General features: G+C 38.3%; 1 protein-coding gene across 6 annotated transcripts in view; it reads left to right on the top strand.

Moving 5' to 3' along the window:
- The window catches only part of COL19A1 (collagen type XIX alpha 1 chain), a 175,624-nt gene extending 166,033 nt beyond the window's left edge, over positions 1 to 9,591 (top strand). For 5 of the 6 annotated variants that reach the window (XM_071741615.1, XM_071741614.1, XM_071741612.1 and 2 more), the window contains 4 exons: positions 361 to 427; positions 2,242 to 2,397; positions 8,932 to 9,009; positions 9,247 to 9,591. In XM_071741615.1, the coding sequence (XP_071597716.1) occupies positions 361 to 427; positions 2,242 to 2,397; positions 8,932 to 9,009; positions 9,247 to 9,383 (438 nt within the window). In that variant the 3' untranslated portion in view covers positions 9,384 to 9,591. Of the gene's footprint in view, positions 1 to 360; positions 428 to 2,241; positions 2,398 to 3,256; positions 4,981 to 8,931; positions 9,010 to 9,246 lie in introns of those variants that run through there. The other variant, XM_071741616.1, reaches the window with a different exon arrangement.
- Positions 9,592 to 16,585: the final 6,994 nt, after the last annotated feature.

The raw sequence follows: 16,585 nt of genomic DNA, 5'->3' as shown, positions 1-16,585 counted from the left end.
TCTCTAGTGGGGGTGACAAGTTGGCAAACGCTATGCAAAAAGCAGGTAAAGCCTAGGAGACTCACTGGGCATCCTTCCTGTCTTATGCAAATTAATTTATGTACACATAACATACTGATCATCTTGGAAGTTCAGAGTTCACTTTATCATATCATACTAGTGGTTTTTATAATATTATTATATATTTGCAATAAATTGGCCTGTGCAGTTAAGTAAATAACATAAATATATTACAAATATATTTCTTGGTGAAAACTTTATATTTTTAATGGTAATTTCAGGAATTTTCTATTTTTGTAGCATCATAAAATGCTTTCTGTATGTTTCTTCTGATACATATAACTTTCTTTTCCTCATCAGGCTGATACTGTTTCACTTGAAGAAATAAAAAAATATATCAAACAAGAGGTTCTTAGGGTTTTTGAAGGTAAGAGAATTATTATTATACAACTAAACATAGATCTTAACTTCTGCTCTAAATGCTTTACATCCTTGCAGCCTTTGTATACCTATCTTGGCATGTCACTTCACTTTCATTGGATTTAGCAGCTGCCTTGCTGCTGTAGCTATTTAACTGTTGAACTGTATATATATGTTCATATATATATATATATACAAATATGTTAAAACCATTATAAATTATAGTATCTGTTAACCAGAGTATTTCCTCATGTAAAACATCAGCATTAAAAGGTAGTTTGCTCCAAATCATAGTAACTAATGTGTATCTTTACATATGTATCTATGACATATCATTAAGACATTGAGGCTTTAGTAAAATGGAAACAGTAGAAATATCTAATAATTTTGGCCACTTAGTGGTATCTAAATGAGAAGAAGGCTTGAGAGCTTTCAGTCATGCAGGTCTAAACTGCTGTGCATTTTCAGCCAAGATCTCTGCTGAGCATGAAATTCCCTTGCAGACCACAGTCTTCTGGCAAGTACCAGATTCATCTAAGGACTTTGCACTGTGAGCTTCTTAGATGTGTCCTTACTCTGAGAAGGAATTATTTTTCTCCCTTAGCGTTTTCTTAGGGTTAAAAAGCTGTCACTCAAGTAGGTGCCTTGAAGGTTCTGCTCAAACAGCTCTTAAATGTAGCTTCTCTTCTACTGCAAATGCATTTATTATGTCAGCAATATGCTTAGCTTTTTCACCATCATATTTGTGGATACAAAACCTTTTCTCTTTTAGGAATAAAGGAAATCATATAAAGCTTGAGACTTTTTAAATTGTTCAGGAACTTTTTCACTTTATAACAAGCCTATAATTTTGTGGATATTCACCCCTCCCAACTGCTACCCATTACTATGTATTTTAAGAACAGTTTGTTAGCTGAAGTTACCCCCTGTTCCCATTAAAACAGAATGGTAACAAGTATTTAATCTATTCATAAAAAGAAAGTATTGAAAGATGTTGTGCTTACTGGGAATATTGTTTTTTGTCTTCATAGCTATTCCATTTTCTACACCTCACTAGTGTTCCCACAGATCTTTTATTTTTGGCTTTGTTTTGCTTCGTCAACTTTCTATCACCTTGCCTGGTTTTTGTTTGATGCCACATATGTCTGTATTGTTTTTTTTTTCCTTAAATCTTAAAACTCCGTCACATTAAATACCTCCTAAATTGTGAAATGCTTAGTTAAGATTTTTTTGAGAAAGATTAAAGGTTAGTGCCTATTTTTTCTGCCTATAAGAAATGCTGAAATGTTACCAAGTGCACTTTATTCCACCAGCAGGAATAGTTCATGCTGCAATCCCTGCAATTAATATTTGCACATACAGCTTTTTTCACAACTATTTTCAGGGTTTCAACACAATCAAAGAACTGTTCACAGTATTTAAGCTCTGCTTTGTAATTTAGCATGAATTTGAAACACGAGGGGTAGCCCCTCATAGGGGTGTTAAATACTAATTGTTCTGTGTTCATGTATTTTAAGTAGTTTCGTGAACAGGAGTCAGAAGTACTTTGAAATACAGACATGAATTAGTCAAAAGAGTAGTAATAGAAACAGTATTGCAAATTTGTTCAGATTATTTCACAGAGCAAAGACTCAGACATGAGTCTGAGTTGGAACTGAAGGCCTCAGAGTTACAGGAGAAATGAATACCTTGACATTTAGAAGAATTAAACACCTTACCTCCAGAAACTAACTTTAGCTGGGGGGCTGGGATTTATTTATTTTCCTGTATTCTGCTAGCAGATTGCTTACCCTCTTTTTCTTGTGTCCTTTCTTAATGAAGAAAGAATGGCTCAGTTTGTATCCCAGCTGAAGCTGCCTGCTGCCATGCTTGCCTCCCAAGCCCATGGAAAACCAGGGCCCCCAGGAAAAGATGGATTACCAGGGCCACCAGGAAAGGATGGTTTGCCAGGGCCACCAGGAGAACGTGGAATTCAAGGTAGGAATTGAAAACAAAAAGTTTCTATGTATTGTTTCTCGAAAACTATACACTTGCTAATGATTATTAAATAAGCAAGGATTACCTACCTAGATTCCTAATTATTAACTTTTAAAGCTGTACTTATGTTTTTCCAGACTAGATCTAAATATTAACCCATAGTAAATGTGTGGATTTTACTGATTAAAAACTCCTAATGAGTGCATTTTATTCTAATAAATTATAAAGTTAACTACTGACAGTTATCTAAAACTGGCAGATATCTAGACTACTGTAGCAGTTTGAGATTTTTCCTCCAAAATACTTTAACAAAGAAGAAAATCTATGCCAGCACTCTGATTTAATAAACCCTGTTTGATATGGAGAGACCATCTTATTTAAGAAATAAAATTTGATCTCAAAATCTGAGTGCTCTCAGCTCTGACCCTGAGACAACACAGAGGAAAAACTGAAGGCTAATATTATTCTTTAAGAAGCAGTGAAAACTGAAATATTAACACATGAACTTTTCTTACAGTGAGGTAATCCATTTTCACAAACCATTTTCAGAGTAATCACCTTTTTCCTGTACCCCAAATGGCAATTTGTACATTGCAATACATTTGGACAGCATAGGACTTCCATTTCACTGAACTGTCTTTCACTGCAAAAAATTAGTTTCAAGGGTTCCAGGCTCCATCTAACTATGCTCTACTGTAGAGTCAGCCTCTCAGAGATTAAAAGGAAGAGGAGAACATAATAAAAGGAAAAGGAAAACAGATAAAAGAAAAAAAGAATTTGTCAATGGTTAATACTTTGTGGGTGGGTGATATGTAATTTGCAGTTTATCTGTAGGTAGTTCTTTATTATCTTTTGTTAGTTTGGTCTGCTCTGGAGTCAGAGCAAGTCAGACTGGAATGAAGAACATGAGAGCAAAGCTGAAGATGTGTGGATCCTAAAGCTATGAGAAGAAAAAAGACTTACTAACACTGATAAACGCAAAACCCTGACAGAAGCTTGAGAAATGTGATGAGCTCAGAATGAGAAGAACAAGAATAAAGAATCAAGGAAAACAATGAAAGGCTTAGAATCTTACAACAGTGACTTCATCATTACCTAAATATTCAGATCACTGTGAGCAGTCAACTTCAATGTCAGTGCCAGATTGTTCAATCGTGATGTATGTGGTGAATAGTCCCAAATGCTTCTGAGAAGTGGAACATTGTACTAGGTTTCATTTCCAAGCTCAAAGATTATACTTACGCTTGAAAAAAAAAAAAAAAAAAAAAAAAAAAAAAAAAAGAAGAAGAAAAAAAATCTGATTTTTCATGCCTTATGCTTAAGTAAATATAGTGCCCCATGTATGCAGGATTTCCATTTATTTTACTGACAAGCTCAATACTCTTTTTTTTATTAGTAAAAGGTAAGCTAAACAAGAAGCATTTACTCCTATGATACCTCAGAAAGATACACAAAATTATTCTTGCAAGGAAAGAAAACAAAAAGTGTGTCTTGCCTCCTTTTTGCACTCTTGAATGAGAGTCCCACGCGAGAAGCACACTTACGAATACCCCACATGCCTTTCCAACCTGTGCCTGTGAGTGTTACTGTTTTGTGCCAACAGTACAAAAAAAATCAAATCTCCAAGCAGATTGAAGATTAGCCTCTTATGTTCCATCTTATTTTCAGCTATAAAAGACGTAGCAGACAAGACTTCTTGGAGAAGCATGTTACATGCATGGCTGGATGAGACTATCAAGGCAGCATGATGTGTACAGAAATGCCCAAGCCATAATGCACGTTTGGTATTCATTGATGGATCTTATCTATTATATTTCTTACTGGGGTGTGTCCCAGACTGACAGATCCAGGGTTTTGCTCTGTGCAGTAATGCACATCTGGGCTGGTACAGTGAAACAATTGCTTGTCCCATACAGCCTGTGAAAAGAAGTACTTCTGGAGAGCCACCAACAGGACCTCCATGAGCACCTCCAGAGCTCGTTTGTGGTGCCCCAGACTGAGCAGAGAGCCTGCTGTAGCCAGCCAGCACTCTGTGTCACTCTGTGTCCAAGGAGGTGCTTCACCTGTGGCTTTACAGGGGTCCCTCCATTCACCTTGAGTGTGGCACCATTTCCCTTGGGAACTGGTCCAGTATGACCTGGCTGGATTCCACCAGAGCCTCCTTCTGCAAGCCAGTAGGTAGAGGTAGAGGTTAGTTTCAGAAGCAGAAAACAGATAGTAATTACTGGAAGTGTAGGCATGGTCTTCAAAAAGTGTGTTTAAGGAACTGATAGGCTCTTGGGCATAGAGTCCATTATTTCTAATGAAGTTGTTATAGAGTTGTTACTTGCTGGCCTTCAGCAGAGTTGTTCTTAGCATACCTCTGGTACTTCCTAGTCGTTCAGATACAACCAATTTTGGCTTTCTAGGTGGTCTCAATAAGGATATATTAAGCAAACAAAAAGCAATAAAGGATTGCAACTTAACTGTGAAACATGCAATTGTAATTTAAACAGACTTTATATAATGGTGATTGGAAATTTTATATATATAATATATATATTTCTTCGTAGAAAAAAAATATCTTATGGTATATGCATGTGAGGCAGTGTTACCAGTGAAATGTATAGCATCTGCTTAAGGGGGAGCAAGAGAAGTTTGCTCTGTATGCATTTTAAAGGATGCTGACATCTCTTAGAGAAACAGAAAGTTTATTTCCAGACTTTAGACAAGCTCTAGCAATCTCATCCATTTGCAAAAAGCTTGTTATTTGTCAGAGGATCTAGATCAATTAACTCCACTGACTTAATTGAATTTTTAAAACTATAATAGTAAGGGAATTTTGGTCCATTAGATCAAATGCACCTTAGGGTGGAGATCCTCTGTTAACGTGGCTATGGTTTTTTTCTCAATAGAGAAAAGAAGTTCTCATCTTAATGAAACTTCAGTGTTTCTATCAAATTAAGGAAGCAAAAGTTTTTAAAGGTCCTCATAACTTATGGTAGCCTCAAGGACTCAAATATTACAACTCAGGAAAGAAAAATACCATGTGATGAACAGTTCCTTATTTTATTGCTAATCTCAGTTGTAAAATTTCTGTCTTATAATTATTAACTTGTATGGTGGGAGCATGTAGAAACCTTGGCTGACATCAGGAACCCATTGCAGTGGGTGTTGTCCAGACACAGTCACTCTTCAGAAACAGCTGCACTGGTTTCAAGCATTGCCTCCTGTAAACTCTTCTTTATGGTGAATGGTGAAGTTAACCTGGTTTACTTTGATTTATAACTCAGCTGATGCCTCTCAGCTGTGAGGGCTATAACACACAGAAGGAATTCAGAATATGCCCTGGTGGTAGATAAGAAATTTTGGTGTTTGCACTCTTCCTGTTGTTTTGCAGTTATTTGTTTTTAAGAATGCAGAGTATTTGCACAGTAAAGCACAGTGGATTCTCCTGTCTTGTTATTCACTATTGTGGTAATGTGTTTTCCTCATATATGTATTAAAGAACCTCAGGCTTCTCTAGATACTGACATGTTAATTTCAGGTGCTGCATTATCCATGTGGATGGAAGAGGGTCTCTGTGGTATAGTGAAATACCTTTTGGAGCTGCTTAAATGAGAGAAATTTTTACTTCCAAATTTGTAGACATGAACTTGTGTCATCTCCAGGTAGAGCTGAGGGTGTTGCAGAAGTGATGCTTCTGACCATGATGTTTGTGGAGAACACCAAACCAAGAGCTGTGTTTTAGCTATCATCACTCATCTATGAGAAGAGTGCTTATCTGAACACATAGCTGCTACATACTGCTATCAAGTGTATAATACCCATGCTGGGTATGTGTTTACAAACTGCAGCTTTTGGGTTGCAGAAATCAACACATTTTCTGGAACCCAAATTAAAGGCTTTGCAAATGCAGTTGCCTTTTGAGTTATGCAGGTTCCTCTTACTGGAATTGTAATTATACCAGTAAAAATAGACATTATCTTCTATATACCTTTACATATAAATCAAAATCTGATTTAATTGTTTGCTAATATTTTCCTTTGACTGTGTATGAGTTTGTCACTTTAAGCTCAGAAAGAAGGTGATATTGCCCTCTAGAAGTGTAATCATGGCCCGACTCCTGAGCAAAATATACCTCATGAAAAATAATTATTTTCTTTGCCAGAATTATACATGACATTGTTTGGGTTGTTTACATATAAGCCTGTTTACCAATATGCTTACACCCTTTTAAATACAGCCTTATTTTTAGAAAAAATACCTGGAAATTCTTGTATTGAACTTCAGGGTTAACAGAACTTACCTGCCTCTATGTACAAACTGCACCTTTAGCATGAGTGTTCAGATACAGCCAGTAATGGCTTATACTACTGGATCATATATTCGCATTGGCAGGCTGCTCTTTGTCCTACTGTGGATTTTTTTTTCCTTATTGTCTTGAATTCCAGTGATATTTATGGAATCGTTCAGTCTATCTCAGTCATTTTTCAAGTGTGATGTCTCAGATATCTGCAGTAATGGTTATCATGGAGCCTGTAAATGATTTCTCTCTTTCCCCCACAACTACAGAAATGCAAAACAAATTATTAGTGGTAGCACTACTATGTAAAATTACAAATACACTAGGTTTGTAGTGAGAAATGTACTGTTACTATATATTGTAAATTAAGAAACATATATAATAAATAGGAAATGTAATAGATTCTGTGGTTCTGTGATTGAGCTACTAAAATGGTAGCTGCTGCTATGCATGACACAAGATTTTCCAAGCCAGCCAACTTGATGTAGTTCTAAATACTACTGTGGTTATTAAAGAACAAAATCAAGATTCCCAGTTGAATGCAAAACACCTACATCTTCCTTTTTCTGAGTTTTTATAGCTCGTGTGCATACGTGCCTTGAACAATTCTGCTTAACACAACTCAGTGGCCAGAATGTGTGATTTATGTTTGTTTCTCTGTGAGCTTTAAACAGTTAATGATTTTTTTGTTATGTTATGCATGTCTCCCTGCATGGATTTTCTAACAATTATGCCTCACTATAATTTCCTTGTCGGGGTATTGACAAAAGGGTAAGATAATTGATGCTCTATTTTGAATGATTACTACAGATAAAAGTCTTTCTACCAAAGCATATAATGACCTTGTGTTTAAAGGAAAACTTGAATACCCTGTGTACCATTCTTACTGCATTGCATCTGTTGTAACAGCTCTGAACTGTTACCCCACAGCACTTGAAATAGTTTCCTTCTGGATTGTCCTGTGATGTACCTGTGTTGCCACAGGGCACTGAGAAGCCAACCTTTGCAACCCCTCTGCCAGTACCCTTGACCTTCATCAGACATCAGGTGGATTGATACCACCATGCTGACTGCTCAGCTGTGGCTCTTCTCTTTTAACTGAAATTAAATCGCAGCTCTTCACAAGAGGAAGTTATTGTGTGGCACACACAACACTGGAAATACACTGGTCCCTGAGGCAGAACAATTTCAATTCCAAATGTGACCAGAAGCTGGCAAATTAATCTTCAGTGTACATCACCTTACAGGCCAACACCTGAGGTGTTGGGGAGGGAAAAGAGTTTCCTTTTAAAGCAGGGGCTTGTGGCAGGTGTCACACTTGTTCCTGTCTTTCATAAATCGCATTTATTTTCTAAATAGAAAAGCTACTTTATTTAGATTTATTTTTAATTTGCAATATTAAGCAACATGTTATCACGATATTCATGGGTCCTCTGCTCTAAAGCAGCCATAGCATTTCCAACTAATAAAAATTTTTCTGTAGTTTAGGGAAAAAGACATGGGTTGGATGTGAGTTGCATCCTTTGGGAAGATGGGAGCTATCTAGGTAAATGCAAATCTGTGGTTTGCAAAGAAAACAGACAGATATTTTCAAGCTGCAATTAATAATCATCCATTTTTAACAATATTCAGGCTCCTGGACCAAAGTAGACTTTCTGTGCTAGAGCCCAAAATCTTCACAGACTTTATAAAAATGCCTTGTTCCACACGAGGGCAGCTGTGTAATGCTGGAGAGAGAGTGGGTCTTCTCTGGCATAACTAAGCTTACGACTACCAGTTTACAGTTTTAAAAAGCACAGACAAAAAGATGGAGATAGCACAGATAAAGATGTAGAGCAGAAAGGGCAAAGTCTTGCTCAGTTGGGGAGCTATCAGAGAAGGGCTGTTCAGACTCCATCTAGCCTTTGGGTTGGTTCTTGACATCACTTCATCAAATAGTTAACACTAGGGAAGAATAAGCATTTGGTTCTTGATTAGAGGAACTTCAGGAAGGCAACTGAAAATCTTGGAGGAAGATCTGGCTAGAGAACATGTAAAGAGTCTTGTGGGAGAGGGTGCAATGGTTATCGCTGGGAATTCTTTTGTTTTCCAGAAAAAACATACAACCAAAAGAGCTTTCTCAGAAAACCAAGTGAGCATGTGCTTTTCCAATTACATTTGTCTTGATAATTTCATAGCAACGAAATGCACAGAAGATCACTTTTTATAATAAAAGGGTGCTTTTATTTTCCTTTCTTTATTCTGTGCAGGTTATAGAGGACAGAAAGGGGAGAGAGGCGAGCCAGGAATCGGATTGCCTGGTGACCCTGGACCACCCGGCCCTGCAGGTACAAGTCTCCAGATTTAATTATGCTATTGTTATTTATGAGCTAAGCTAACAGGCCTTTCTCCTTGTTCTCCTGCTGGTTTTACACCAGTGCCTTTCCTCCTGGGTTGGTGGCAGCACGAGGCCATACCCCTGTGCCTTCCCACAGATGAGCTGGCCTGCAGCAGTCTGGGGTGAGTGGTGGGGTGCTGGACATGCTCTGGCAAGAACTCTGCTAATTCTAATTTTATTTTACCAGCTGCTGGCCTGCCAGGCTCACCAGGATTGCCAGGATCACCTGGACCTCAGGGGCCACCTGGAGCCAACGGGAGGTGCAATCCAGCAGATTGTTACTACCACACATCACAGTCTCGGTCACGCACCAGCGGGAAATAAAACCCCTCTCCACTAGACACTTGGGGTCACCATCACTTTTCACTCTTCTCAATAAGTTAATTTAACCTTTGATACATTTAGTGCATTTTTTTTTTCCTCGACACTGCATGGTCTAGGGATTATTTTATAAGGCACAGAATTGAGCCTTTTGCTATGTTATTTGCAGTGTCGTAATTATGAATGGATGATATATATTTTCCAGAGTGCATTCCATGTGTTATGTTTCTCATATTTATTTTGCTTAGAGGAGAAAACAGGCCCAGAAATTTCCATAGGCTTTTTTTCTTCAAACAAAAAAATATTTTAGTAGAACTTAAGACAATATGTTTGCCTCGGTATGTAAGCTAGCTTTATTTTTCTTGCTGGTGGTGATGTTTAAGTGGAGAAAATGCATTTCCAAAGTTTTAAAGCATACCCGTTCATGGCGAATGCAGGACCTGGGCTGGAGCACTGGGAACTGCGTTTAGATTAAATGTTCAACTCCATCAAGGAGGCCCCAGCACACCTTCTGAACCAGGTCTGTGTCATGCACCACGAATGCTATCCACCATTTCAGTCACTTCCTAGATATCAAAGAAGGAAAAAAAGATGGAGTTGTAACTTCTCTGACTCCATCCAATGTTTAGCTTCAGACTGACTGGAAGTTCACCAGGTGTGGCCCTGAGAAACATCTTTCCTGGCTGGATGTTGTCCCAGCTGAGAGCTTGTACATTCATCTGGTCATGGTTATGTACACACCAGATATTAAATTGCTAGGGGCTGGTGTTGACATTCTTTATTGAGACCTGGCACATCTTCTAACTATTATGCAAACTTAGTAAGTGTATCATCATTGTCTATAATCAAGCTATTCTGCCATTATGTCTGCTTAGAGCAAAAAAGACCCTTTGCTTTAGTGCAGAAGATGGTGAGGACACAGAGAAAAAGTCTTCACAAGCCTCCAATCTTACCAGTGGCACAGTTTTCCTCTTCGTCTTGCAATAATCATGTGCCAGAATAAGCTTGAGAAGAATATGGAAATAGTAAAATTCAAAACTCACAGAGCCTAATAACTGGCTGCAAAAAATTGAGTTCAAATGAAATTTAGAAACATGCAAAACCCTCCTTGCAAAAGCAAGAAGGAATGTATGTGGTTTGCAGGCATGGGGTAAACCCTACAGGACCAGACATGTCAAGGAAGAACAATACAGAACAAAGGGTAGATCCTATAGAGTGCAAAGGGTTGAGCAAAATAAAAGATGGGGAAAATTTATCGCACAGGAGCTGATTCTGAAAAGGAGGGAGGAGGGCTGGCCAAAGTTTCACTCTTGATTATTAGGAAATATGATCCTAGATGAGTCCTGCAGAATTTGCTACAGTGCAATAATACAAAGTGAAGGTGCAATTGAGAGAACATGGACAACTGTAACCCACAACCTCACAATCAATTCCTAGTACCAAAGCAGTACTTAGGGCTCTTGCCCTGCCACTGGGAAGCCAGTCATTCTCTCCCACATCAAGCGGGGAAGTGGTCTTGGTGACTTCATGCAGAGCTGCCAGGAAAGTGTTCCCAAATTAGAAGTGCTGGGCTCCAGAGAAGCTGTTGTGAGACACAAATCTGGCTGACTTCTGATTTCTCCTTAAAAGCAGAACAGAATGACTGGTGGGTGTCTATTAAAAAAAGAAAACACATTGGCATTTGTGGTGAACGAATGGAGTTCCTAGCACTTGCACCCAGACCAGAGGACCAAGACGAGTGCAGGTGACTGAGTGGTGTGGGAACTGCTCGAGCCTTCAGGTGCACTTCCTGAAGGGGAGAACATGGCCACCTGAGGCAGTAGTCAGATGGATGTTTTGAGGAAAGAAGGTGCTTGTCACAAGAAAGATGTTTAAGTAAACACCTGGATCAGGAGACAGCGCCAGGAAAGATGTTGGCAGAAAACCTGTGGCATACCATGAAACCATCTCCTGAAGGGGATCCACGAGCTGTAACGCTCCCTGCGGCTGGGCCAGGGTGCTCTGTCTGTCCCCTGTGAGGATGGGGAAGGACAGGTCACAGCGATGGGCACACAGCAGTCCTCACACCTCCTTTACTCATCCCTTGGGAGGCAACAACTGCCCCGGCTCTGTGGGCAGTGGGCTCCTGTCCCAGCAGGGTAAAGGTGCATTTGGAACCAGAGCCCTGCCTGTGGGTAGCTCAGAAGGTGCTATTCCCACCCCAGATCTGTGCCCACGGAGCACACGTTGGTTTGCTCTGCCTTTCCAGATCTGATCCTCAGATGGCTGCAGCTGTGCAAACACTGGGAACCATCAAGGCAGCTGGAAACTGCGTGCTTGTGTACTCTGAGGCATCTGCTGCTGCCCAGGTCATGGGTCTACCAGCCCAGCAAGTAAATCCAGTAAATCCAGGGGCCTTGCACCAATGTAGGTATGGAATGGATGGATACAGACAGAAGAGGGACAGGCCCCACGTACTTCTTTCCATTCAGTCAAACGAACTGCTGGTCAGGTATCTCGCATGAAGATTTCGTTGATTTCTTTTTACTTCTCAAGTAATTCCAATGTATGTAAAAATCTAAATATTTTTTTAATTCATAAGTTGATGTTAAACTTAATTTTCTGTGATAATATCAAAAAGGGTGCTGTCTTGTAAAGAGTTTCTGTGTGACTGAGAGGTTTCCAAGCAGCCCCCTGTCCCGGCAGGCTGTACATAGACTATTGCGCCGCGTTAGTGGTATGTGTATATTTTGGGGCTTTTAGGTAGCTGAAACCAAGCATCTGTTATTTCCCAGATGCGATTGCTGTATGTTAATTTACTTGAACTTATTGGAAAACAGGACACTTTTTATAATTGAAGAAGTTTTATTTTTTCACCTATGTTTCCTACGGATGCCTTTTCTTTTTATAGGCTCAAATCTGAAGGTCTTTTTAAAATGTGTTTCAACACTTCCAGTTGATTTGCAGTTAACTTTGGTAATTGTCTTGTTGCATTAAATTGTGGCTGCCCCCATCCTGGCTGTGTTCAGGGCCAGGCTGGATGGTGCTTTGAGCAGCCTTATCCAGTGGGAGGTGTCCCTGCCCATGCAGGGGGGTTGGAATTAGATGATCTTTAAGGTCCCTTCCAACCCAAACAATTCTATGAGTCTCTGTTTTTTTAATTTTGCCAAAAGCCCCCTTTAGTTTTCTCATGTGAGAAAACTGGTATTTTTTTTATATGGGCTTTCTTGATACCTTTTTTTAGATGCTATGTTTTTCATTGGGGTACAATAGAGTTAATCCCAGATTAACTTTACTTCACACTAGCTTGCTCTTACTCAACATTTTTAGCATTGAAAGCAGCACGTATGTGGAAATGTGTTTGCACATGGTTTTCAGATTTGGCCCCTGAAATTTCTTTACAGTTTCAGACTGATGCTGTGTTAGTTTTTGGTAAGGGGATCAGGGAGGGCAAAGGGGTGCTAACCTTCTTTATTTGCTTTATCAATTTCATATCTGTTTTGAGCAGTCTGTGCCACAGTATTGTAAGGAACTAAACACAGAAGGTTATTTTTTTCCAGTAGCATAAGGTCTTTTTCTGATTTTAGAATGTTTACATACAACAGAACTTTGAACTGAAGCAGCTTTAACAAAACAGTGTAAACCCTTCTTAACAGCTTTTCCTAGTTCAGGGTCAGACTATTACATTAGTTGCTTAATCACCTACTAAGAAATTGTTGGGAATTTCTTCAAATAACAATGTACAGAACTACTCAGCTTGCCTAAAGAAAGTAATAAGCCTGGTAAGAGGAAATTTTTTCTGAGGCTGCAGCATCACTTCTTTAGTCCAGACAGTGGAATTCAAAATATCTTTTCAGTATGAAGGGTAAAGGCCAGGCTGAACTCACTCAGAAGCACAAGAAATGACCCAGCACTGCTCAGGCTCAGCACAAGGTCGGAGTTTCTGATTTTGTCCTTGAGCCTGACTTCTTTGTTTTTACCCCGGAACATCCACTGAGTTTTGCATAGTAATATTTGCAGAAATACTGCTTTTCTTGAGTAATTATTTTCAAGTATTATTCCAAGGTTTTCTTTGTGTTATTTTATTTTATTGTGGTTATTTTATTTGTGTTACATTATAGATGAACATGCAGTAGCAGAACATCCTGCTTTCAGGCATCATGTCTGGCCACTGTAATGACGTTTGTTTGTGGGAAAGCAGGGAGTCTGCTAAGCTTAATAAAAATTATAATATTGTACTTCATAGAATTGAGTAACAGTGCAGCTTACTTAATGTTTTAGGAACCAATATTTTTGTCTTAAACTGGATTTGGTTTCCATACTGAGAGCACTGTGATGTGGAAATAGGATTGATTGTATCATCCATCTTCCCTTTAAGTTTTATGATTGTGGATTATGAAAGATGTTAAATAGGCACAGCTTTTTTAAATAAGTGCATTTTTTAAATTAATGTATAATCACACAAAATATTTTAGCAAATCTTTTTGACAAAGTTGAAATACTGTTTCTTCAAGTCAGTGTACACTCAGTTTTTTCTTCTTTCCTGTAATGTTTACATAAAATACATGTAAAAAACTCACAGGCTAAACTAGTACTTTATAAGATTGTTACTCCAAATATACTACGTAAAGCCACCTTAAATTTTACCAGTGCAGTAAAGATGCTGCTCTAACGTGACATGTTAGAATATGAGAGTTATCTCAGGAATCCAAACAATGTTGGTTTGGTTTGTTGGGTTTTTTTAAATCATGTTTTGCTAAATTTTGGATGTACTGAGTCATATACATTTTCCTTGAAATCTGCTATGTCCTCTACAACTAGATTTTTTGGGATGGATGTTTAAATCCATCTGCGTACATGTAGGTGCGTGTAGGCCATGGAGAACAAGTTTAACCTTGAGCTTGCTTTGGTTGCTGTTTAAGTGGAAAACTTCCCAATACCTTAAGGAAATGTGGTTTTTCAAATATTAATTACTAACAAATGTTACAGATTTTAGACCAAAATACGTTTGTAGTATAAAAGAATGTAGTTTACATGTCTTTTAGCGATTTTCTCTGAAAGTCTGCTGCTCTACAAACATGAATGCATTTATGATTGACTGAAGTTTCAGTGTAACTATTTTCTGTCTCCTGTCAGTATCTTTAAAGGCTTTTCAATGGCATACCTTATTTTATTATTTGTTTTAATTTCTGAATGATTTACAGCTGTCACTGGATGAATCTCAGTACGTGCCAACTGGTCGCATCTTTCCTTCATTATATTTTTGGGTTGCAACTTTCCAAGTTCAGTTCAATGGAAATGTATTAAGTGGATAGAAAAATGCTTTTCATGATATTATGTGGCTTTTCACACCTGAAATTGGATCCCGGATGGAAATGGAAATATTTTGCCTACTTTTTGTGTATGTAGTTCTGTCATAAATCACATTCTTTCCTTCAATGTCAAACACAAGAGGGAAGATGCAACAGTGAATGAGAGAAAGGAGAAGCACAAAGCCACTGCAGTGAGCCCTGGGGAGAATTCAATGCCAGGGCTGACAGCCTGGGACAGATGAATCTGAAAGGGGTCAGAGGAAGGGAGTTGCTTTTGACTACACTGGGGTCAGGCTTATGGCTCTTACAGGCTGGTGAAACTTTGGACTCCACAATCCAGAAGTAAAAAAAAGAAGAGACTGACTTTGGCCTCATAGATATATGTCTGTGTATATATATATATATATATATAATTTATGAGCATTAATATGATTCCTGAATCAAATGCAGATAATTTTCCAGCCTGAATATGAGATTATCACTTCTATTCAAGAAACTGATCCACTAAAATTCAGGTAACTTTAGGTATTTTTATTGTTCTCTTGCTGCCTAACTCTCCCTCCAGAACTCAGTTTGTTGTTCCCTCTGTCCTTCAAGGAACCTTGACAGTACCATCTCTTTTGACACTTCTTGATGCAAGAGCAGATTTTTCATAGATCTGTGTTTGGCTCTGTGTAAGCCCTAATCATGGCCAGGGTGCTCAGGGAAAAGATCTCTAGCAGAATCCTCCCCAACCTTGCTGCCTCGCTGCCTCTGGACACTCCAAATTGTGCATTAGAGTTCCTTGGGCTAGTGAGAGACTTTGGGAAATATTCACAGGAGTCTTTGGTAGCTGTTCATACTGGGGTGCTTTAACCCAGTGATGGCTGTGGCAGAAATCTTTATACATAATCTCATACATAAACTCCCTCTCCACATACATAAACATCGATGTGTAACATATATTTACATTTTATTATAGTATTCAGCAGGAGTGTTACAAAAATTTATTAGCAGTCCAGTAGAGAAAGCATTGCAGGCAACATTTTAAACCACCAGAGTGGGCTGTGAAGAATTGGTTATCATTCTGAGGACAGCTGTTAATTTTTTTCTCTTAGTTCCTGTCTACCCTTAATTCAGGTAACTGGGTAGCTAAAAATATGGATTTAAAATGGTGCAGTTAAACCTCTGGAATCAGAAGTGGCAGCAGAGATCCTGATGAGTAAATGTGATTTTCATAAGTCTTTTCTTCAAGAAATATCAGCATTTTGTGATGTTGAGCCAGGAAGAGCTGAGGCCAAGACTTACTCAGTATCTGACTAGAATTCCAGGAGCCTCTGATTAGAATGGGCTGCACGCTGTCAGTGGCTTGTGAAACCTCTCAACCTTGTTGTGCCTTCTAAATATATTTATTTTAATTAGCTTTTTTTTTTTTTTATCACCATAGCTGATACACCTTTCTTTTAAATTAATAATACTGTCTTTATTTTCCAAATCTTTTTTTATTTGAATGTGCTGTTAACAAATTTGAGTTCCTGATATTTTGTTGGTACATGGTCTACCATTCTTTAGTTAAAATTTTCCACTCTAGCACAAAATTTGGAGTTGGTAAATACTTAGATTAACCAATGTGTCCCTTTTGTACATATATATAAGGGACATACATAGAATAGGCTTGAGAATTTATTCTTCTATATTTTAAGTTAAAATTCACAAGTAAGCTTGAAGGCAGAAAATCTGTCACAAACGTGAATTATCTTAAACTATCCACTTATACAGGTTCTGCATTGAATTGGCCTTCATTTGGTTGATTGTTCTGGTTTGGTTTTTACATATGAATGTTTTCTCTCCTACACAAATTAATTTCAATTGTAGACTTCTATGCATTTTTTCAGACTATATTTTTTAAAACAGTTCACATTTGTATTTAAATAT

The sequence above is a fragment of the Heliangelus exortis genome, chromosome 3 (genome assembly GCF_036169615.1).
Source record: "Heliangelus exortis chromosome 3, bHelExo1.hap1, whole genome shotgun sequence".
In the NCBI taxonomy this organism is placed as follows: domain Eukaryota; kingdom Metazoa; phylum Chordata; class Aves; order Apodiformes; family Trochilidae; genus Heliangelus; species Heliangelus exortis.
The sequence above is the reverse complement of the archived record's forward strand: the minus strand, read 5'-3'. Positions and strand labels throughout refer to the sequence as shown.